Source organism: Diadema antillarum, unplaced genomic scaffold (assembly GCF_040938485.1).
Source record: "Diadema antillarum isolate AM-2024a unplaced genomic scaffold, OU_Dant_1.0 scf00000109, whole genome shotgun sequence".
Taxonomy (NCBI): domain Eukaryota; kingdom Metazoa; phylum Echinodermata; class Echinoidea; order Diadematoida; family Diadematidae; genus Diadema; species Diadema antillarum.
The window spans coordinates 1069115-1092648 of record NW_027270998.1 but is presented as its reverse complement, the minus strand read 5'-3'; the positions used below and the strand labels follow the sequence as shown (position 1 = coordinate 1092648).

At 38.1% G+C, this 23534-nt stretch overlaps 1 protein-coding gene across 1 annotated transcript in view; it reads right to left on the bottom strand.

Moving 5' to 3' along the window:
• The window catches only part of LOC139719358 (uncharacterized), a 38992-nt gene extending 15707 nt beyond the window's left edge, over positions 1 to 23285 (bottom strand). Inside the window, exons 1-2 of the mRNA XM_071630772.1 lie at positions 22850 to 23285; positions 2716 to 2821 (exon numbers count right to left, since the gene is read on the bottom strand). Of these exons, the coding sequence (XP_071486873.1) occupies positions 2716 to 2821; positions 22850 to 23285 (542 nt within the window). The remainder of the gene's footprint in view (positions 1 to 2715; positions 2822 to 22849) is intronic.
• Positions 23286 to 23534: the final 249 nt, after the last annotated feature.

The following is a 23534-nucleotide window of genomic DNA, read 5'->3' as shown; positions in this document are numbered from 1 at the left end:
CAGCACGTGGATAGTGAATGATACAAAGGCATTGAAAAAAGAAATGATAAGTCTGAGAAAAATCTTGGTCAAATTCACCTCACATGAATTGCAGTTTAAAAAAAAAGAACGATAACTTTGGAAGCAGATGGTATTGTTCGTATTAATATCACTGTACATTATATAGTGACTATACAGTTTGGAAGGTAAACGTAAAGGTGACTCCACCAGCAAGGGGAGGTAAAGGCGAGGTAATATAAAGAACCGTTTATAGCTCTTCAATATAATTTCAGATGTCTCATCTATTTTTTTTTATTACATTTGTTGGAGGATACCACTTAACATTTTAGTGTATGGCAAAGTATCGTTGAATTGTGGATTGCGTCGAAAGCATGATAATGACTTGACCGGTGGAAAAACATTCAATGACTGCACTCATTAACCCTTATACCACACAATATTATCACGACGAATGAATTAATTACCTGCTATATGCATTGTAGTAGCAGAATCAAACTTGATTTAATTAACATCTTGAGGTCTACATGCTTGCAATCGACAAATGTTGTTATCCCTTTAGCAACTGAAGATTCCGTACGCAATGGCCTATTGTTAACTAGAAGGTAGAGCAATATTACCCTTATTTCGACAACTTTCTAAGTTATGTAAAATAGCTCACTGCAAGTTTATCTTGTCTATTATAAGTGATGTTTATATAATTGTATTTGAAAGCCTATTCAGACTTTACCAAGAGAATTGCGGGTCACAGAAGTAATTCTGACATTCTTTTGTTGACTTTCGACCTCTTTCAAATAACGTAATTGTATATTCTATATGAAAAACAATAAAATGATAAAGCATAAAGCTATACAAAAGCGGACGGGCGGTTTTGGGCGGTTCAGTTACTAATGGTTATGCTGTTTTGCATGTTGTTTTGTTGCTCTTCTGGAGAAAACGGCGTAACATAATAATAAACAATGCTAATTATCCTCCTCAGATTCAATGACCACGGACCACCTGGTGAGATCAGATTGAACACAATTTTCGATTTTTTGTTCTAATTTTCCATAGTTTCTTTCAAAGACAATGCCGGACGACATAAAGGACTCTCTAATTTAAGACTTTTAAGCAGCGACATTGTGGTCAAGGGAGTAATCAGTACGGACTACGTGTGTTTCAGAGTGATAGGAAAAAATAGAGTACTAATTATATACTGCCATTCCCATGTCCGTAATTGCCAATTTAGAAGCCAACTGTAATCAGACCGGAGATGCATGTAAGGGCCGATTAAAGAGTGTTCCGAAATATATCCCTTTGACGATTTAAATGGTAAAACGTTACAAAACACTGATACTAAATATAATTCACCAAAGAACTATAATGAACCATGGTACCCATGTGCAAAGCTGTGTTTTGTGCGTATACACAATGCCGATCTTACATTCTAAATAAATGCTTTGTTCCCAAAACTCATGGCTAAAAGCAAATATTATCGTGATTGATTGGAGAAAATAAGTTGTTGAAGTATTGAGTAGGAGAAGTAACAAGAGTACCAGTGACATCGGCGGAAACTGAAGGCTTATTGATGCTATTTCAGTCCCCATAGAATTGATAATACCGACGATGGCCACAACTTTTCCCTATATTACACAATATTAGCCTTCACACTATACTCCTCGTTTCCTGCACGCCTCCATCACAATAAGTTATTAAATAAAGAGAAACGACAAGAAAAAATATCCTTAGAAGAAATCAAAGCAGGTACCATCGTTCATGGGCGGACGGAAACCAGAAAGTCTTCGATGTCAGTGGAGACTGATTAATCAAAGCCGACTTGCTTGTCGAACCTTTGACCACCGCCCCTTTTGTCATACGGCGCTCAGCGGTCAACAAGTTTGGGATGTAATTTCAAAAATTATCCAATTTTCAAATCACGCGCTTCTCAAGTATTCCCCGGCAAACATCTCAGGATAATTACAAAAAATAAAAAAGCAGCAGTTCGTCCGTTTTCTTTTCTCGGCAGAAGGAAAATAATCAATCAATGTCAGCAAAACATTTTATCTAACCTTTTCTCCCTCTCACTTTTGTTTCGGCATACATCTATAGGCTTGAGCTCATGCTTGATTTTTTTTTCAGTGAACATAGTCGACATCAATTTAAGGTGTTGAATAATACAAAGCGTGATGAACACCATATCTAACGTTCTTCTTACATCCTATGCCACGTATAATGTTTCCTATAATTGGCAGGGAAAACACAGAAAAGTTCATATATCATGTAATATAATCATATTAATACATAATATGTTTTAAGGTCTGAGTTAATCGTATCAATGAAGAACAGAATCATTATTCTATGGGTACCTTGTATGGGTATGGCTGTTAATGCCTTAAACTCACAGAGATGTAAGGGTCACATAAAGAGAACAGGACTAAATTTGAAGAGTTTGGTGGCAAAACGAGTCAACTCCACTCTTGTCAATTTGCAATATACGATTAAGCCTGCAGAAAAAAAAAAGAAGAAAAAAAAAGAAAATATAATGTATATAGAATATTTGTGATCGTAACTTTAAGAATGTTCCTTGTTATGCAACAAGTGAGGTAGGTCTTCCATTGGAAGGTTTTATTTTGCACTTTTTGATGAGCGACTTACTTTTAAAATGTTATGAAATGACGCTAAACCCGTTTTTGAAAACAAACTCTTCATTTGTAAACTCGTACCACACGCTGAACTAACCTATGACGTCTCTTCTTTCTTTTCTTCTTTCCAATCCCGTTCACAGAAGTTGGTGACTGCTGGCTGAATATACTGCTTCTTTCGACGTTGTCTTCCATCAGGATATCTACGAGGAAAATAGAGAGATCATTTGAGATTATTTGACTTTTACTCTCTTATTCTCCCCCAAATTTAAACACGAAGAAGATATGACATTTAAAATAAAATATTTGTTTTCATTGAAAGTCGACTCAACAATAATTGATGAATAAATCTCGCAAATAAAATCAATGTATAAGGATTTCATGAAAGAGAGGCAGAGGGGTTTGAGAATAAGGAATTCAAATTGATAAACCTTATTCTAAAGCAAGTTTTGTAAAGCTAATGACCTAATATTAGCGCTTCAAGAATTAAATAAATCATACGACGGAAAATGCAAACAAAAAGATGGTAACAGCTATATAGCTAATAATTAACCTTCATTACTGTAAGTTATACCTTGAATTACCGTGTGTGCATTTGAAATTGTTGATGCAGATCTGTCTTTGCTGTACATATCGCATCTAAAACCATCTAAAGCAAATACAAAGCTATCACGTCTGAAGCAGCGTGTATATAACATTATGTGCTTGTTCTGTGATTGTAGCTTGTGTTCGTATTCATCGTATTCGTATTCATTTCATTTGCTCAGTATTTTCTGTTTTATCAGTGACTGTAATAACTAGGTCATGATTGATGCCACATTTCCTAATTACTTATAAACTATAAGTACGAAAATTATTTTGACAAAGAAAGGAGATCATGAAAATATAAAACTCATAACGAGGCAAATAATGCAGAAGACATGTGCGGACAAAATATTCCAAATGAGCACACAGTCATACAATCACACACACACACACACACACACACACACACACACACACACAAACATGATACATATTTTCCATGAACAACGTCCTGTCAGTTAAAGAAAGAATTGGTGATAACTTGTAATAATTCTCGTCTATTTACATTGTAATTACTTTCTTTACCAAAAATAGATTATACAAACATAACTTTTCAGACATAAATCATATGTTAGAATGATGATGCCAAATAAGAATGTCACAGCTCAAAGTGCCAGAGGTATACATTAAACTTTAAAGTATCAAATGAAAAACGTCAGAGATAAAGACACCATGATAGATTTATTAAAAAAAGAACAGATATTTAGTGTTGTAATATAAAGAATAAGAAAATTGAAAGGAAACATCATTCCAGCTGGTGTATCTTAAATCTTTTTTTTTTTAGATACACCAGTTGGAATGCTGATTATAGTGTATAGTAATCATTGTGTATTGATGCACGCCATTTATCTCATTCATATTTCAAATGCATCAAATGAGACGAGTATAGCAATGGGTGCTTATTTTCTAACATTTTGAAATGAATATATTGTCATGACGTAACAGATGTGAAATATCATATTTTGTGTGTGTGTGTGTGTGTGTGTGTGTGTGAACTAATAGGAAAGATACGGGAAACGTTACTAATTACGACCAACTCAGTGATTAAGTAAGATAAACTTTAATGAATTATAGAAATGAAATACAAGTAGAGGAAACCTATAAGTGAATTTAAAAGATATCGGACTTATAGCGACATTCAATGTATGAATGCTAGAAAATCTGTGATTCATTCGATTGTATATGGATGGCACGTGTGGCTATAAGGGCAACTGTCACAGTTCTTTGATACCCGTGCATAATGTATGCAAACTTGCATGCCTAAAAGATACAGCATACACTTGTGCATTGTCTTGGTCTTTTATTTTGTTTTCGTTTGTATCACTCCGCGCTAGAACACCTATAGGTAAAAATGATACTATATGCGTATTAAATTTTGGATAAAACATTTTTCCCCTTTATCCGGTACAAGTGATTGGTTGAAAAAGCTTCACGTGATTATTTCATGTATTTTCAACTTTTTCCTAATGTTGGTCTGTCCTACACTCAGTGGACTACTATTTGGAAAATGACGTCACTTTTTATGATGACGTTTTCCAAGTAATACACTATTTGTGAAATGATGTCACAAAGCAATAATTGTGACATCATGCACTGCTTCGTTAGGTCGCTTTGTAAAATGTCACAAAACAATAATTGTGACATCACAAAGCGGTTCTCAAAGCGCGCACTTGCTTCGTATTACATAATATACGATCGCTGTAGGATCCCTCCACACAAGATCGAGTCTCCTACCCGACTTTTCGCCTCATTTTCCCCTTTTGTTTTAATGTTTATCCATATTATAAACAAAAATATACTCTTATTTCGAAATTCTGTTTAAAATCATGATCCTCGATGTCCCCCAAACTGCCCCCAAACTATTATTTTCATAGAGCACCTCTGTCCATAATTTTAATGAGAGACTCTCAAGGGCTAAGTATATTTTGATACAGTATAACACATACTATGACATGCATCTTCCTTTGATAATTCATACTTTCATGATAATCTTTTATGCTTGTTTTCTTTATAGTATCCAGTTCATTTCATATGTATTTATCGCAAGACATAATGCCTGTTTTGATGTCATATGTTTTTCATGAAGTCAATGTATTGTAGTCACTTAACATCTAGACGTTTTTCTGCACGTGCAGGGTTGCATTTGTTGTATACCTTATCAATAATGGTTTTGAGGGGAATACATATTACAAGCTCTACTTTTCAGCTTCCCCTCCATATTTTGATATATTTTTCAGCAATATGCGGTAAATATTGTATTTATCATGTTCTATATTTATCGTGTTTATATCATATTTCGATGTATGGAAAATATGTATATTGCTTTCTTTCATGGTATATTCTATACACTGACACTCTTTGTTGAAAATAACTGAAATGAAAATGAAATGAAATGAAAGTCGACACAGTAACAAATATTCCAGAAATGTATAGCTGAGTTCTCTATTCACAAAGTAAAATAGGGGCATTAATTGACATTGACAATACATCATGAACACGTAACCACGTAATTCTTAGCTCCTTGTAATTTCTTTCTCTTTAATTCAAGTGATTACTGTCAGTTGTTTCAAGGTTCTGTCAAGGCCGTCTAAACGTCTGCATGCGTTTCACGGATTCTATTCAATGATACTTAATTGTATCGTTCGGATGAATGCCCCTTCAAAATTATTTACTTGTCGTTGCATGAAATTTATGCACATGAAATAAGAGAGGGCCCCTGAAACACAAAGCCAGAGTTTGAAGGAAAGAGAAAGTGGTTGACCACCCATTTTGAGAAATATTTTTTCATTGATAATTCGCGGCATTTTCCAGGAACTATTGATTCAGGTATATTAATTAAAACAGTCGTGTCACCGTGATCAAAGTGAATATTTACGACAACACAATGTCACTCAACGGGAAAGTTTTTAAGTAGGTCCTATATCTTTTGATACAGTATCTATAGCGACCATGTCACAAGGACACGAAAGAGTGAAAATAGGCTTAACAAAATATTCATAGGTCATTCCCCTGCCCTGGATAACAGCAGGGGAAGCGAGTGAATTCATCAAACGTGATAAAAGGGAACATATCAAATTTGACAACACTCTGTCCATCTCGATCCAGGAGGCACTTCTCTTCGTTACACGTTCCCCTGCGTACAATAATCACCATTTGTCATTACTTTTCGCCAGATATTCTTGATTCGTCTGTCGAATATATTCTGCCTCCGCCTTTCTCTCCCGAGTCTCCGCCATCATTCACGTGGTTTGGGAATGGGTGTACCTGTCGCAGGCGTTGATTGCAATTAATCTCATACAGCTTTTGTGCCCACCTAACATCGAATTAGTCCAATTTTGCATGCGATGCCCCGTCTTCAGGGACCCCATCCCGATACGACGGGCAAATTGGAATTGTATCGCGAGCAAAACCCGGCGATTGCAAGCAACTGCAATCCGGGCCCCGTGTACCGACTGTTAAAAAACGCGACAGGATGGAGAACAAGGGTTGAGTAAGACCCACGAACCGGTTGCTCGTGTAGAGATTGATTCGACTGGGAGGGCTAGATGGGGTCCGCTTACTCCGCACCACTTGGAACGACTGGGATCGGTTTCTAGCCCGCAGCGGAGCCGTGTATTGCGATGTACGCCGTACGAGAGCTAATTTTCGAAATTGCCTTACTGAAGCTGAAATCGCAGTATCGGTGCTAAGCGTATATTGCATTCGTGGGCGCCGTGTGCGCTTCGTAGACGCGCGCACATCAACACACACACACAACTCACACACATGCATACACACAACACAACACACACGAGACCGAATTACTCTTATGAAAATGACTTGTCGGAATCGGCAGCGCACGCCAATTAGCGCGTTTCGACCATTTTTGAAATCCGATCCGCCCTCTCAGATAGGTTTGCTACTGGCATGAATACGTTTCAGTCTCAAAAACGGAAAAAGTCGTTCTTTCCCCTGGCCCTCCCCAAATGGTTCAATTAATGTTAAAAGCTTCCCATTGAAAGGCCCAAAACCGATTCCCTCCCAGTCGCATCACTCAAAATTACTGAAGAATCTTTGGAACCTTAAAAAGCATGTGTTTCTGAAACAAGCGCGATGCGTCATCCAGATGGGGGAAAAAAAGAAGCGGACAATGTTCAGGGATCGCAAGAATAGTTTTTCAAACTGTTTCTTCGCAAAACTCCTGTCGTAATTAGAGGCAAGGTGGAAATTGATTATACATGCGAGTAGAGAATCATGCTGATATAGCGATCACCCACGAATGGCTTGTCTGAGCGGGCCTGGACTGCAGAAATCAATGCTTGCGTTATGAAGCCACTGCATGTAAGGGAAGAAAACGGCGTCCAGATGAAATTTGCGGGAACCCGAGCCTAAAACTCTGCTGGTTATGCGGATTAGGGTCGTAAATTCGCTACAAGTGGCTCTACATGCTATCAGGTTTGGGCATTAGTTTCCCGCCATTCGATTTCTACACTGTTATTTCATCCGCTTGTGTACGCTTCTTCTCGTCTGGCTTTAACTCACATCTTCCTCTTCCGCGTCTTCATTTCTCCGATCCTCACTCTTCCCCCCTCTCTCCCACTTCATCGGCCCATCTGTATAGCGTCAGAGTCTTTTATTTTCCCTTTTCTAAGCTCCCAACACCAAGTTCGAAGCTAATTCAATAATAAATCCGGTCGAAGAGAATCTAATTATCACTACATGTTTCAGTGGCATAAAATGTCTTGCCCGGGAGGTGGGGGTAATTGGGCAAAATTGTCGCAGCAATATCGTATTGGCTGTTAGTGGTGTACGTTAGCGTAGCGGGACCGAAGCACCCGATCTCACCGGCGGGAAGTATCGAACGCCTGTGACCGCTTCCTTACTCACCGCTACACGCAGGAAAATTGTGTGACGAGTTTCGATTCTTTTTTAGGGTATCGCTTCTCAGAAAATGACTTCTCGACTAGTAATGTGCGAAAAACGGGATTGAAACAATTTAGATTGAAGAGCGGTGGAAATATTAAGTGGTCATTCATCAATTACTGCACCCAGTTAACTCTTCGATGCACTTTTGAGAAAAACGAAAATATCTCGTCGAAAACATACGTATCTTAAGTGATACCTGCACATGAGTATAACCTCGAAGAATGCTTTGCATTAAACAAAATAGCCGATACAACACGTACATTTCTCATACTGCCTTCACAACTCGAAGCATAAGCATCTTCACCATTGTGTATAACAGATATGTACTAATCTTATCCGACGTAGATTGCAAAAGATCACAACAGCATATTATATCATAATTATTTCCGACTACTGTTATTCGTTTGAAAAGGCAATAATTCATTCACCACGGATCCAGATGTTACTCTCTACATCTAAACATTTTATGCGAATTAATTCAGAGGGACTAGACATTCTAATGACTTGGTAAATCTTTACCACGAGAGATAGGCAAAATAACTATAAAAGTTCGTTTCCTTCTGACTAATTCTATTCCTTTATTCCTCTGAGACTGAGTTTATCATCTGGTACGGTTAAACCAAGAGAAACTGTCTTGATGTACACACTACTTGGTTAATTATGACCACGTATATATAGAGACTATAAACCTTGTTTAAGGTCCGCATGTTGTAGCGATGCTTATTTTTTTTCCTCCTTACCTCAGTCGCTTGCTCACAGCCCCTGAAAATCGAATTTAAAATCCTGGGCCGTAATATTGAGATTAGTTTAATCATCTACATGTTAGCACTCACTGAGGGTACGTTCCCACTCATTGGAACAGCAATTTAATTATCCCGATTGCAATGAGCTCTCGTTAGGCAGAGCGTCTTCTCGCCCGTGTCCTCATGTTAGAATGATGATATCCTAACAAAGATTGTGTGTATTTACGTGCTGCCGTCTTCTGCTAAGGCGAGTTGGTTGCCAAGAGGAAGCGAAAAACTTTAGCTTTATACTCCGCCTCAGAAAGATGAACAATCTATTGTACAATAATGTTATGAAAACTGTTGACGCGCATCTTCCGTTCTTATTTTGACATCGTCATAATTGGAATATTCAAAATATGCTAGTTTCCAAAATATCTTGATTTGTGTCCTTGCGACAAACTTACTGAGAAAAGAGAGCAAAATAAAGCCGCCTATAGACGTGTTAATACTTTGATAGACTTGAAATTGAAATAAAAATGCCGATAGGCATTATAAACCGATCTAACTATACACGCTGTCGGACGTGGACTAAAGGAAGATGTAAAACCATTGCAAAGGAAAAAGATAAGGAATTAGATATAGAAAATGTCATTAACAATAATTGCAAAGCTGAATGCAATTAGCTAATTCTAATATCATAAGTATAGTGTATATGCCCAGTCTAAGGCAACGAAATTACGTCATGGCGAAGGTTCTTGCAAATCGATGTGCTTTGTGATCGTTTGTGAACGAGGAGAAAGTAAAACAAAGACATTCCCGATATTGGTGTTTGCTTCGGAAAATCATCACATGTAATCAATGTGACTGAACATCTAGTTTCTGAATTCCACCCCCCCCCCCCCCTTTATGACCACCTTAACATGCTCAACCCATTTTTGTGTTGTTGTTGCCCCTTGACTCACGGAGAAAATTCACAGCGAACGCTGCAATGAGAGTATTAGCAATCTCCCAAAGCTACAAAGCAGGGTGCGTATACTAATCGGACCACGCTGCATGATTTTGACAACAAACTTTCTTTTTCTTTCATTTTTTGTTGTTAGAAAGATATTTCTGAGACCTTTCTTTGTCGCGTAAGAGTCAACTTCAGGGATCAGATTTTCGTAGTAATCATGACAGCACATTCGATCTCCTAACTACAGGACATTATATACTCCGTATTCATTACGAGTTAATTTTTCATGAGCAGTTCCAGGACTTTCTCCCCCCTCTTCTCCCCCTCCTTTTTTTCTCAGTGCAAGCATACGATAAGACGGTGTTGGTTGAAGAACCTAATCCAATTTTGCCACGCGACTGTCACTCTCGTTGCGTCCACGTGTGTTCGAGTACACAATTCATTGTTCGCCGTAACACAAAGTGTTGCATGCGAAAGCATGCTCGCCGGGGCTGCGCTGCTTGTATTATTAGTTAGTTTCTAACTTGGTTATGCAGTTGGAGGTGTCATGAGGAATCAAAAAAGCTTTTCCTTGATGGTTTTCATTTGGCGATAATCCAATTTGAGGGTATTGTCGGTCAACACTCGTCCATGCCCGTGCAAGCGCTCGCCGGGTTGGGGGCGTACCATTTAATTCCGCGTTGCAGGAGTGATAGGAGGCGCCACGGAGTGCCGGGTTTCATGGCGTGCAGGTGTGGCGTCCCGCTGTATACACTGGAGGCAGCTCTTTAATGAAATGAACGACACAGACAGAAGAACTAACGCCGTGACGCAACAGTGTCATGACGACTTCTTTCCAAACCGGTAATGTCTACTAGATCATCCTTTAATGCATCTCTGCCTAATTGTTCTCGATCGGCTTAAGATATCTCTGTTGCCATCGTTGAATCAGATCTAGGGTGTCACTAACAATATGAAACATGAAAACGCCGAAACATCACACTCATCTTGAAATGAATTCAGAAATTCGAATGCATTGTAAGCACACACATACACACGAACACATTCTGACACAGTCGGAAAAAAAACCACACACACACACACTCTCTCTCTCTCTCCCTCTCTCTCTCTCATCTCTCTCTCTCTCACACACACACACACGCACACACTCACTCACACACAAATGTATGTAGCCTACACAATCAACACCATGCACTACAATCAAAACGCAACAACTATCAAAACACACACCAAATCGTCATCTGAAAGGTTGTTCTGAATAAGCCATTATTCAAGTAGTATAATGATATTAATAATAATCCATAATAATCTTACAAAATTAATCACAGTCATACTGACAAACTTGCATAAACCCTTTGTAAGCGTAATACATCAGGTGCTCAGTATGTGGCTTAATAGCTGCCTTTATCATAATTATGACGTCATTAATGTTATTTTGCCTCAGCATCCTGATTCACCATTCATACAAAGTATCACAAAACTAGACTGTAAATTGTATAAAGAGGACTCCTAAGAAGATTCCCACTATACTTCATATTTATCATGCCAGATCGTTCATGTATGATATGACAATTCATGACACATTAATTCTGAACAAAATCTAAGAGAAATTACTGAATGTTTCACTGAATGCATTTGAGGGAAAATAATGTTTTTTTCTGCAATGAATATGTATCCGATGTACGCCGACTCAAGTTCACTGCTTCCATTAAAACTATCATTTTCATGAATTGAATTCTCCTGAGAACATACGAGCAGAATTCGGTGTGATCATTGTGATTAGTCGTTCTGTGTTTTCCTTCGAAGAAGAAGCCCAACACAACTATTGGCTTACCAACTATATCTAAAATAGAATCTAAAGGCAAATACATCATCACGTCAACCAAATCACCCTTAAAAAAATTGTTATGATTTAGTCTTTCTACATTGTCTTTCTCATGTGCCTTGGTTAGTAGAGTGTTTACCTCCCAATTTGTCAGATATCCAAAACAAATTAGATTATCAAGCATAAATCATGGTTCATTATATCATTAATGTACATTGTACATGTATTTCATTATTCCCTCCATGAATGTCTGCGCTCTGCATAACGGCAAGAATATACTTCTACCAATAAATTACGAAAACAGACTAGTACTACATAATTATCATATTGTGCACTAACAGGGTGATACTTTGCAAGATAGTGCTAAATATGTCTGAAAAGCTTATGGATCAAATGTGGCATATAACATAGCAATTATCACATACTTAAAAGAGTTTTTTGGTTAGTTTGTTTGCTGACATTATAGAACAATTTGAAGCATTCCAAAATGAAACAAAATTAATGATATACCCCTGGGAATCACAATGGCCATTTCTTTAAAATTTTTCAAACTGTGAACTATCTAATAATTGAGTGGTTAATTAGTGATTACTGTTGTCATAATAGAAAAAAAAAAATTATTCAGAGAAAGCCAATTCCAGAATTTCGAAAAATCCTCATCGAAAAAAAGAAAGAGAAAACTACTATGCCTGAAACAACCAGTACTATATAATTTTAAAGCACTTCGGAAGGGATCCATAGCACATAACAGAGTCACTGATAACGCAACGGTTTCCCTACGCAGTGATATGATTTCATAACTTTGCCCTTAAATTCACTGACCCCTTTCCCTCTCCTCTGATACATATCTTCTTTTTCTGTTTGTTTTCATACCTGATGGAACTAATCTAGTTTTGGGCGTTTACTCCCTCTGTACACCTTCGATAATAGGTTTACACAATTTTGCTACTTACGCCCCTCTTTGTTTTCACTAAGCGTGAGTGCATATGGAGCTAAGTTGCTACAAACGAGATTATCTGATATTAGGATAGGATGCTAATGGAAGATCGCGGGAATAATTAAAAGAAGGTTATCTCGGGGAAAGTGTACATATTTGTTTTTTGTCGTCCCACGGGACGGCGTTATTGTAAAGCTCTTTAGTGGAAACCGTAGGCAGTATTCCCGTTCTATGCCTCTTTTGCAACAGCAAAGCGTACTCAATGAACTTGTATGTACCTTATAGGTCTTGACTTGCTTGCCCTTCATCTCTACGTTGGACCAGCTGATACAAAAATGCCAAGGAGCAACTTACACCTTGATTATTCCAATTCACGTCCGCTAGTGTGTAAGAACATGTCACAACGTAGTCAAAATAAAATGGATTACTGCGTATACAAAGTCGGCATCTTAAATACAGCACACTACACGCACACACCCACACATCCACAACGCACACACTTTCACATTATATTTTATTATAATGACATTGTATATTTTGTATGTGTATAGACGGTATGACTTAGTGCATACATGAGTGTTGCTATTGAATGATAAAAATATTCTCATATGAATAGGAGAGATACATAATATGCAATTGATATTTCATAGTCATACGAGATTGTTTGACCAAGAAGACATAGTTATCATGGCTTCACATTTCTGTATGGAATACTTGCCCAAGATGTGCCTCCTTAACAATTATGATTATTAAAAACAACAATGATGATGATAATGATGATAGGTTATGAATAAACATTAATTTACAGGATCTATATTGATAACGACATTATTCATTTAAAAAAATACTAATGATGTGTCTTATTAACACACTATGGCAGTTTTAGTGGTAGCATTGATGTGCCAAAGGGTCCTGCCTAGGTTATTTAATTTGATTTTTGCATATAAATTTCTGCACGATATGATCTTATATTGTTATCACCCGGCATTGCCGGGTATGTACCCACTATTTGCAAATTATCTGGGTAAAGAGGAAGGGCTTGGGCAACTGAGTCTCCTCGTACGCGATGCGAAACTGGGGGTGTCATATCTAAAGGAGAATGAAACCCAAATCCATGTATATTATGAGGATTGAGGGAATGCAGAAATATCAGTAGAACACAATCAGCGAAGTTGAGAAAAATCGGACAATCCGTTCAAAACTTATGAAAGTGATACTAATTTTTTGGTGTTGCCATCTCTTGATGAGAGGACATGGGGGAAATAAATTTACCCTCAATATATCAGTAACAAGACAGTGGGAGGAATGTGTGCTTTTCAAAACATGTAAAATTTGATGAATTTCTTCTTTATTTTCTTTATATCGTTTCTATTTGTGACCGTGTGACATCACGCATTGTAGTATAGTCTTCCAGCGATTGCGTTACCGAAACTTAACGATTCCTAACTTTTGAAATAACTGTCCAAATTTCCTCAACTTCACTGATGTGTTCTACTGATATTTCTGCATTCACTAAATCCACATTATATTTTGGGGTTTCATTTATTCCTTGAGAGGTCAAAGCTTTACCCACTTTTTCTCCCGTGATTCTCATGTACCGTTGGCCTGTTATTGGTATAGTCCAAAACGAGACCACGATGATTATGTCGAATGATGTTAATGATTGTTTGTTTGTTTTTAATTAGGCACTATATGGACATGCAAACTTTTGAAGGGGACCGTCAAAATCTATGCACATCAAAATCTATCTCTGCAAAGAACGAGATAGAGATTATTGAATTTCCAGTAGCAGTATGTTAGTTTCAATTAGATCACAAGTTTCCAGACAGCGTTACAGAGACACAGTGTTGAATGACGCGGAAAATAATGTGGTATAGTCCCTGTCTAACAACGTCGAGATAATGCGATGTGTGATCAAAGGAATTAATCACAAAGTTCGGTTAATCGTAGATAGCTCTCAGCTGAGTCACAATTTAAAAACAAGAATCTGCCTGTCAATTTAGCCAATTTCCACCAGTCCGAGAGAAACTCAGTCTTCCGCATTCTGGTGTTGAAAGGAAGCCGATCGAGCTCTTTCTTTCCCATGCGGCGCTTTCATTCCCTAACAATGACCCTGTTGACAGTGATTACGTCCATACAGATTAGAATGAGGGGAGCTGAAAACATCCTTTTCTTCGAAAGTGACAGTTACGGTGATTGACACCGTTTTTTTTTCACATGGACCACCTTTGGGGAGAAAAATCAAGTTAATTGACCGATTGGCGGCGCGCAAAGTCAAGAATAACTGTCATAATAGGTTCGGAAGAATAGATGATTGGTTCGCCTTCTCCCGTTTCCCCGTCCCGCTTCTCACAGTATTTCAAAAAGCGCCGTAAGATAAGGCGGTCCAGAAAGCGCTTAGTGCTAATGACGCCACTTTCTTACGCAGCGGTCAATGGGCGCCTCTCCTCATTGGACTCATTAGCCATTCGCGCTTGTAAGCAAGATTCGGCCGGAACAACAATGGCTTGAGCCGGGCTAGGTCTTTTGAGGGAGAGACCCCGTGAGAGTCATTGTGGAGACATTTTTAGCGCACAATCTTTATTCCCAAATCCCCTTGTTGTTTCCTCGGTTGTTGGCGAAGAAACTTACTTATTAGTTTAAGGCCATATCGTATCCATTAATATGTGTATGTATATAACAAAAAATCATTACGACATCGAATATTCATGAGTTGTTAAGATCAAGAAGAGAACTCTCTTGTTTTTCACTTTCGAAATTACTTTATTTGAATGTGACATTTGGTTTTACAACTGAAACCTACTAATTCTTAATTATGCATAACTACAAGCGGACTTAGCTTATGTAGCTTTCTATGAATTTCGCGTATAAGCATAAGGGGGGGGGGGTGATAACCTGGTGGCATCTCCATAATTATTTGCCACTTTATATAACTATTACTTCATGAGATAAACGACACATCGTATGCGGATTGGACTCAATTGTGTAAGGTGTAAAGGATGACGTCAGCCACAACTCATTCTTTTTAACAACCATAATTTTTGAAAGAGATTTACAGGAAAAGGGTTTTGTTTCACTTCTTGTACCCGAGAGTAATTCACTAATCAACTTAACTATTAAATGAAGAAATTGTTCACGTTTTTATGGAGAGGACAATTGTCTTTTAAGACTATTCCGGATATACTTCTTTTCACCTCATTTCGATCAAAAAGAGTCATTTTCCGTCAAAAGTTTATTCATTAGACGAAAATTAAGAAAATCGCAGCTAAAGTTCGTGAATATGCACTTTTTCGAATTAGCGAACCTTGTTTCATTTTCGAATTAACGAACCGTCGGAACAACGGACCTCATTTCATTCTTGGATTAACAAAGCTTCGGAATAACGAACCTCATTCCTTTTCAAACTATCGAACCTTCGGAATACGCCACAATTAGTGTTTAGATTAACGAACCCTGCAACTAATTTTCGGATTAACGAACATCTACAGGTACATACGGAATTCGTGTGTTTCCGAAGGAAGGATCTTCGGAATTATGAATCTCACTTCATTTTGGGATTGACCAACTTTCAGAATAACGAACATCCCCCCGGATATTGATGATGATGAAGAGGGAATTTGTGATGCGTCAAGTCAGATCAAATCAAATCAAAACAACAAGATAGTTAAATGAAATCTTGAATGCCGATTTTTTAGTCAGAGCGCACTTTTGAAAGTTGAACAAATTGTTCGTATCCGAAGAGAATAAGCGTAATAATTGCATAGAAGCTGTTTGTATACCCAGTACAAATTGGCCAACTATGCTAAGTGTAAATCCCTCTCAACTTGTGGTAGTTTGTAAACAGGAGATTCACCCATGCTTAGGATTTTACCTTTAGCTTTGCCAACTGTCAACTGTCAGCAACATCTAACGGAATCAAGGAGAAGCAGTAGGGGAATTAATGTGCGAGTTACTTTTTTCTTTTTTCTTTTTTTTTTCTGTCCCGCTTCAACGCCGTGCATGTATTCCTTTGCCCGTCTCTCTTTTCATGGTACTTCCCTCCCAGCGGCCTTCTCTTCCCTCAGCTGTCCGTTTCTCCCGCAGGGCTGTTTGGATCCAATGGCGACAATGTCTACACCACCCCGATGCACTTTTGGTTTAAACGCGATATATAGTCGGGGACACCAACAACACCGCGGTCGACGTCGACTGAAAAGATGCCAATCATAACTGACCTTGCTTTGCGCTCGGTGACATTGTTTGGTAAGTTTTTGCAGCGCGATCAATCCTCTTTTAGTGGCGTGAAAACGAAAACGGATTGTGTGTGTATTTGTGTGTGTGTGTGCGTGTGTATGTATATATACACACACTGTAATGTGATTATCGAGTGCAATATGGGTTGGGGTGCATTGGAATAGATTAAAACTAACAGGTGATATGTCAGGTTGTGCAGAAAGAGAACATAGTGTGTCACTTGAAAATATACTAAATCCACGTATATATACAAATGGAGGCGCTAAAGGGGTAGGATATTAATCAGAAACTATCGAGCACCAGTGAACACATTACGCGAGGCTCGGGCCGGGGTATTCAAAGTAACTTTTGCCAAACGGTGACTTCCCATAATCGCCAAACACCGCACTACCAGCCAATCAACTTCAAAGAGTCCTACTTGCTGGCACGAGTGTTGCTGACGTCATAAGTAACACCATAAATTAACGTGACCAGCAGGGCCCTGTTGCATAAAAGTTCAGATCAAACATATGTCAGAAAATTAAACATAAGTCTCTGAATATTCGGTTCTGATTGGCTGATAGCTGACTTACCTATGATTTTCTGACTTATGTTTGATCGTATCTTTTTACGCAACAGGACCCTGGCGAACAAATTGTCATCTCCTTCAATCTCCGTCATTGACTACCGTGTCATATCAACTCTGATGATAGTCCTATCGTCCTCCTCTCACATTGAGTGATATTATTTCAAAGGAGAAGATGTTACATAATATTCTTCTCAGAACATCCTCTCTGTGAGTTTAATATCCAAACAAAGTCGATATCGTTTGATTATTCATATTCATTCTCTCAAAGTCGCCTGCATAATTTGTTTCTTATAATTACCATTCCTTAAATCTTCAAAATCTTCAAAATTCAAAATTCCAACTCCTATATATCTTTGAAATCCCTATCAGTTATGAATTTCATTTCATTTACGTTATTTTCCATTTCCAAAACAAATAGAATGAGATGGAGTAAACTGTGGTTGACTCCACACTTGGCAAACGACACCGAAAACGTGATGGAAATTTATCATGTATATTTTTCTAAAGACCATTCCTTATCTCCTGATTGGCCTGCTTTTCTCAAGTTTTCCTCTCTTTTTCGACATCAGACCACAATCCAATAAGATTGGATACAATGCCACTCTTTTTCTGTTCACTGATTCCATGGAAGAGAGAGATGGAGAGAGAGAGAGAGGGAGAGAGAGCGGGCGAAAGAAAGTATGCAAGAAAGAAAGAAAGACAAGAGGGACATACACCATTCACTTCAACAAAAGAAAATTTTCCTCAGGTATATACATTTGGAGGCATTACCGTGCGGGGGTTCAGCGCACTAAAGCGACAAAATGTGTGCATATCGATGATTCGCGATTAGGAAAATGAAAGCGAACCCCTCCGATCCGCGAGACGTAGATTGCATCCACCCATACCCACTGCTAGCAAGACAAAGCTGATGAATTGTGCGGTTACCTGGACGCGCGAGGCTCCCACCTCGCGACCAAGGAAAGCGGAGAAAGGCGGGTGCGGCAGGAAATTACCGCCTCACTCCAGAGATTTTAAGCAAATTGATGCACGACGTGGAAATGTATATAAACAATTATAATCGCGTCGGGTTTTTCGCCTATTGTTTAAACGCTAATAACATACGCACATTTTATTCCATCAATCAAAGGATTTCAGATTTAAATCCCCAGCTCATGTGCACTTATGCAATCAATCTGTTGATGCTTGAAAGGGAATTCTGGGACTGTGGGAAAATGAAAATATAAAGGTATTCTAACTTCTTGTTACACAATAGTCTTGAATTCTTACGCGATGTAAAGTGTGATTCACGAAGCCGTCAGTAAAGGGATTAGATAGAAAATACTCAGTACCAGCACTTGGGAGCTAAAATTAGTCCTTTGCTTGTCACAATATATTGATTTCCCAAAGCTTGTTGCCATTATTGCGTTAGCAGGAAGAACCTAGAGACGCGTTCAATCAACATCAAATTGTAAGCCTGTCATAATCCCACATAATGGATCGAAAATACGAAGTACCTTGATTTTACAATTTCGTTTGTTCTTCGTCAAAACTCAAATAACTTGATAAAAATGCACTTGAGATTGTGTGCAATTATTCATGCGGCTAATGAATAACTAGCACTTCCTACGTTTGGGGTAAATGACTTCTGTTGTAACGCCATACAGGAGATGTTATAATTTTTATAATTTTTATTTTGTTTAAATTCCAAGTTTCATATTAGTCACTGGAGTGGCTTGAAAAGTTCAAGCAGCTGTAAGTTGATTATCAAGTTACGATTTTATTTCTTTATATTATTATGATAAAATATGAATGCTCAGCCTATATTACTTAATTCGCGGCCATACACTTTGAAAGATGTGGAGGCAATTTTGCTTTCACTTTGTTGAGATAGATATACGAATAGTTTAAAACCGATTCATTAATCTAAAATGAATTTAATTGTAAGTATAGGCTATAAAGGAAACCCTCAGTAAGAAAAAACAAGTTTCCAGGAGATAAAAGCTGTCGTTTTAACGGAAATACGGTTAACATAGTGTGGTTTGCTTCACTTAATGGACGTGATCAATGCCCAACTATCTTTCGCACATTCTCATCAATGCAAGTACCATAATTTGTTTCGTGAGGAATGTGTATTGATGCCATGAGCAATACACAGATAATCAAACCATATATAATACGAGAATGTCCTGTTTGAAATTACAAATGAAACGCATAAAGCTTTTACTTTAAAAAAAAAGTCAGCCGAATAACTTACAATTACATCTTCTTCCTACAGGCTTCGACATTAAATACTCCAGATCACTGCAGAATTCCTGGGGGCATTTCATGAAGCATTTTGTCCGACAACTTTGTCGGACAAATTTGCTCTCAGCCAATCAGATGCAAGGATTTCAGTAGCTTTTTAACAGTTTGTCAGACAAAATATTTGACAAAACGCTTCATGAAATGCCCCCTGATGTCTCACGGCCTTTTTATTTTGTTTAAATTTCTGCAGCTTTTGAGTCATTAAGCAATACTGCTTTTCTGTTGTTGACCTATCATAGGTGCAAAGTCTAAGATATCATTGCGCGGATTGAATAATTTGTTTCCAGCATTTCCGTATACTTTCAATATTTCGCATCTTTTATTTTACATTGTAATGCAATTTGTGCAATCATCTGTCTGTAGAATTTTTTTATGTTTCTACTGGAAATGGAATGAATGAATTACTTAAGGAATGAATACGCTCAAAACGTAAGTGAAGTTTACTATGTTCACATTAATTTCGACTTGTATGTTTATCTCGGCTTTCATTTCTCATCTTCAGGACACATTGTGATCTAGAATGAAATTGTTCTTTAAAAAGTCTCCTCAAATGTGAAGGAGAGTTAAGTTCCATGTATAGCGGTTTTAGACATCGGGTGTAAGATCGATATGTTATGATAGATTGCATGCTTCATTTAATTTCTTGCATTTTGTCCTTATCATTATTGTGAAAACAATGCTGGAAGCTACTCGCTATGTTTAAGTTTGAATGACAAGTCACATATTAGATTGAGGAAACTGGCCGGATTATCTATTCTTTAAATAATATTTTGCTTGGAAATGACGAAATCGTTTAGGAAGAGGTGAGTTTGGCAGTTAGGCTTCTTTCTTAAGATGTTCCAGAAATATATTGTGACTATGATGATTCAACTTTTCGGAACTCATATTATTTTTTTTTTATTTAACCTAAACTTTTCCACAAGCAGAACAAGAGGAATAGGACAGAATAGTGCTGAGAAAAGGAAATTATCAATATCACTTTGAAGTTACTGGAGTGTTAAACAACAAATAATAGTGAGCAAGGTACCAGAAATGGTTACAGGTTCAAAACTTCTTTTTTCTTGTTACCATCGACAACCCATTTGTACGAACAATGTCTATGCCAGGTTTAGTTGATGGACTTTTGAGGGTATTACCCCGATGGGGCAAGGGATGTGAAGACGGACAGGCTAGTGTGTCATTCGTATGGGCGACAAACGCAAGGAGAACTTGGAGAACGACACAGGCGTTTGACTTTGCGAGGGACTCGCTACCGGAGGCTCACTTCCCTTGATGCATGTTTGAAAACATTCTGGTATCATTTTGTTCCAGATACAAGCATATTCTCTAGTCTTTTAAATGAACCCAAACGTCAAGAGCTGCTTCTTGGTATAACTTACATTCCCACATGAATATTTCTATATCTACAAGGACATTATTATGAATCGTGAATTTTATTCTGCTTTCAATTCGTTAATTACGTCTAATTTTCATCTAACAATTAACCAGTGTTCACTCAAGACCATTTGTAATTTTCTTATATTATGCTCTGAGGAAGAAACAAATGAAAAATGAATTGAATTGACCTGACTTAAATTGAATGGAATGAAATATCACATTATTTCATCATATTTTGCTAAATAAAGTATTTCGGACGATACCATCGATCACCCTCGATCACTCATCATTATATCTTAAACATTACTTGCAACCTCTATGATTTCATATTAATCCAATCCATCTAATCAGCTGAATGGAACACACCGAACTTCAAAAAGAACTTGTAAGACGAGATCCATGATGTACGTCACATTATAAATTCTGGCTGTCTATCATAAATAAATGTATGTAATACGTTTTGTCACTACTCTTAGGAAATCACTGATCTATCTTTCGTTAACACGATTATGAGTTATGGAACATTCTATGTTGTGCCTTTCAGTCGATGTTGATTATAAGACCACAGTAATAAAAAGGAAAAACAACATAACGATCATATACATGTATAAAAATTATTATCCAGAAACTACATTGTCCATGTCGTAATTGTGACAAACACAAGACAGTCAGTGTGTTGACAGAAGATTTGAAACAGAGGATGAACCCCAAAACATTGAACTCAAGTCCAAAAGACGTCATGCGCCCTGCGCGTGAGGTTCATTCCATTCACACCGTGATGATGGCCTGAAGGCCCCTGTCTCAACAAACACAATGGTCACGTGCAAACAGCAAAAGTTTGATATTGTAAGATAAGTTCGTGTCGATCGATTTAAAACAAAGATGGCTGTCTACCCAGCTGAAGAAATTAATGTGAATATCTGCCCTTGAACTTGTTTGTGTGGACTATGAAAATTAAACGCATAAATCAAAATGTTGGTAAAATAAAACAGATAATGACGAGCTCTGATGACTCTGCAAATTTCCTTTGTGAGCCATCTGTTCAATGTAAACATTTCATTATGTGAATGTATGTACATGCGTCAATGTTTGAAAACAGTAATAAAAATTATTCCATGCAAGGCGGAAAGAAGTCAACAACTTTCATATTTGTTTCAGTTCCCTAGATACTGTAGAAATAATTATACGCATTTCTACATCAACAGAAATGATGAAGTATCAGCATTTTGGCAAGAATATGTAAATCGCTTGGTGTGCTTGTCATTCTTAGGAATTCAATACTTGTATAATGTGCCTGTTTGTCAAAGAAGCAATGCGTGTATGTATGTGTGTGTGTTTTATCAAACAGTCAGCATGTGATATTAACCAAGGATAGCTGCTGAAACATCCTTTGAATCAAATACAAAATAATTATACTACAGAAACCCTCAACTCGCCAATTCCATCTCGACATTCTAGCTGAAATAGCAATGACCTGTCCTCAAGTATCTGCAGCCTACGGATATTTTTGTTTTTAAATGTCAGCAAGATTATTGTTTTTATGTATACAATATACAAATATATACATGGCTACAGAGTAATACTAACTTGCTCTCTGCATTACAACATATACCTTTGCACAGTTGTCTACATCTTAATTTCGGATCTTTCTCATTTATGTCATGTTGTTTTGACCTCCTAAGAAGGATTGTGTCTGTCTGCTCCTTTGAACATTGTCACTTTTTACATCCCAGAAAGTGGCCAGACATTGATATTGTGCGATAGTTAGGCCCTATAACCAGACAAGGATGTTGATTACAAAAGCGAAATGAAAGTAAAGTAAATCATTTGTATCTTACCACTGCGCGCTTCAGACAACGTCGGGAGACCAGTTGGACTTCGAGCTTGCTGCACGAAGCTGCTGTGCATCGCCAAGGCGGCCAGGGTGGCGTGATCGTATCCCGCCGAAGCCTTGGCGGCGGCGAAGTAGAGCGAGGCGGTGGAAGGATGTATGGTTGGCAGACAGGACGCCACGCTAGCGATGGTCGGATGGCCCGCCGCGGCGGCCGCCATCAGCGGAGAGATGAGCGGTCGGGGAGGGAAGATCTCCCGCGTCTTTGGTTGCTCTTGGCGACCAAGACCCAGCAGCTCGTGGATGGCGAAGGAGGACCGCTGGTGACCCGGCGACGTCCCGTGGATGGGAGACGTGGCCGTCGGAACCGACACACGTGGTTGACCGCCATGACCACCGGACAAGGTGATCGATGACGACGGACTTAGTGTTTCACCTGTCATGATTACGGGTTTGATCAGTTGTCACTTCAGAGCAAATGTTTCAATTTGAGACCTCTAATTATTGTTCATGTGCAACTGTCTGATGTTGAATCTTGTCAACATTTCCCTCGAGAGTTGACAGCAGAGTCCTCGCTAAAAACTTGTATTTTCTCAAGAAAACGTTGCTAATGACTTCTATCCATAATATTAGGCCTATTGTAAACATCTACAGTATGTCCACCTGTGTATCGGGATTAACAAATACGCTGC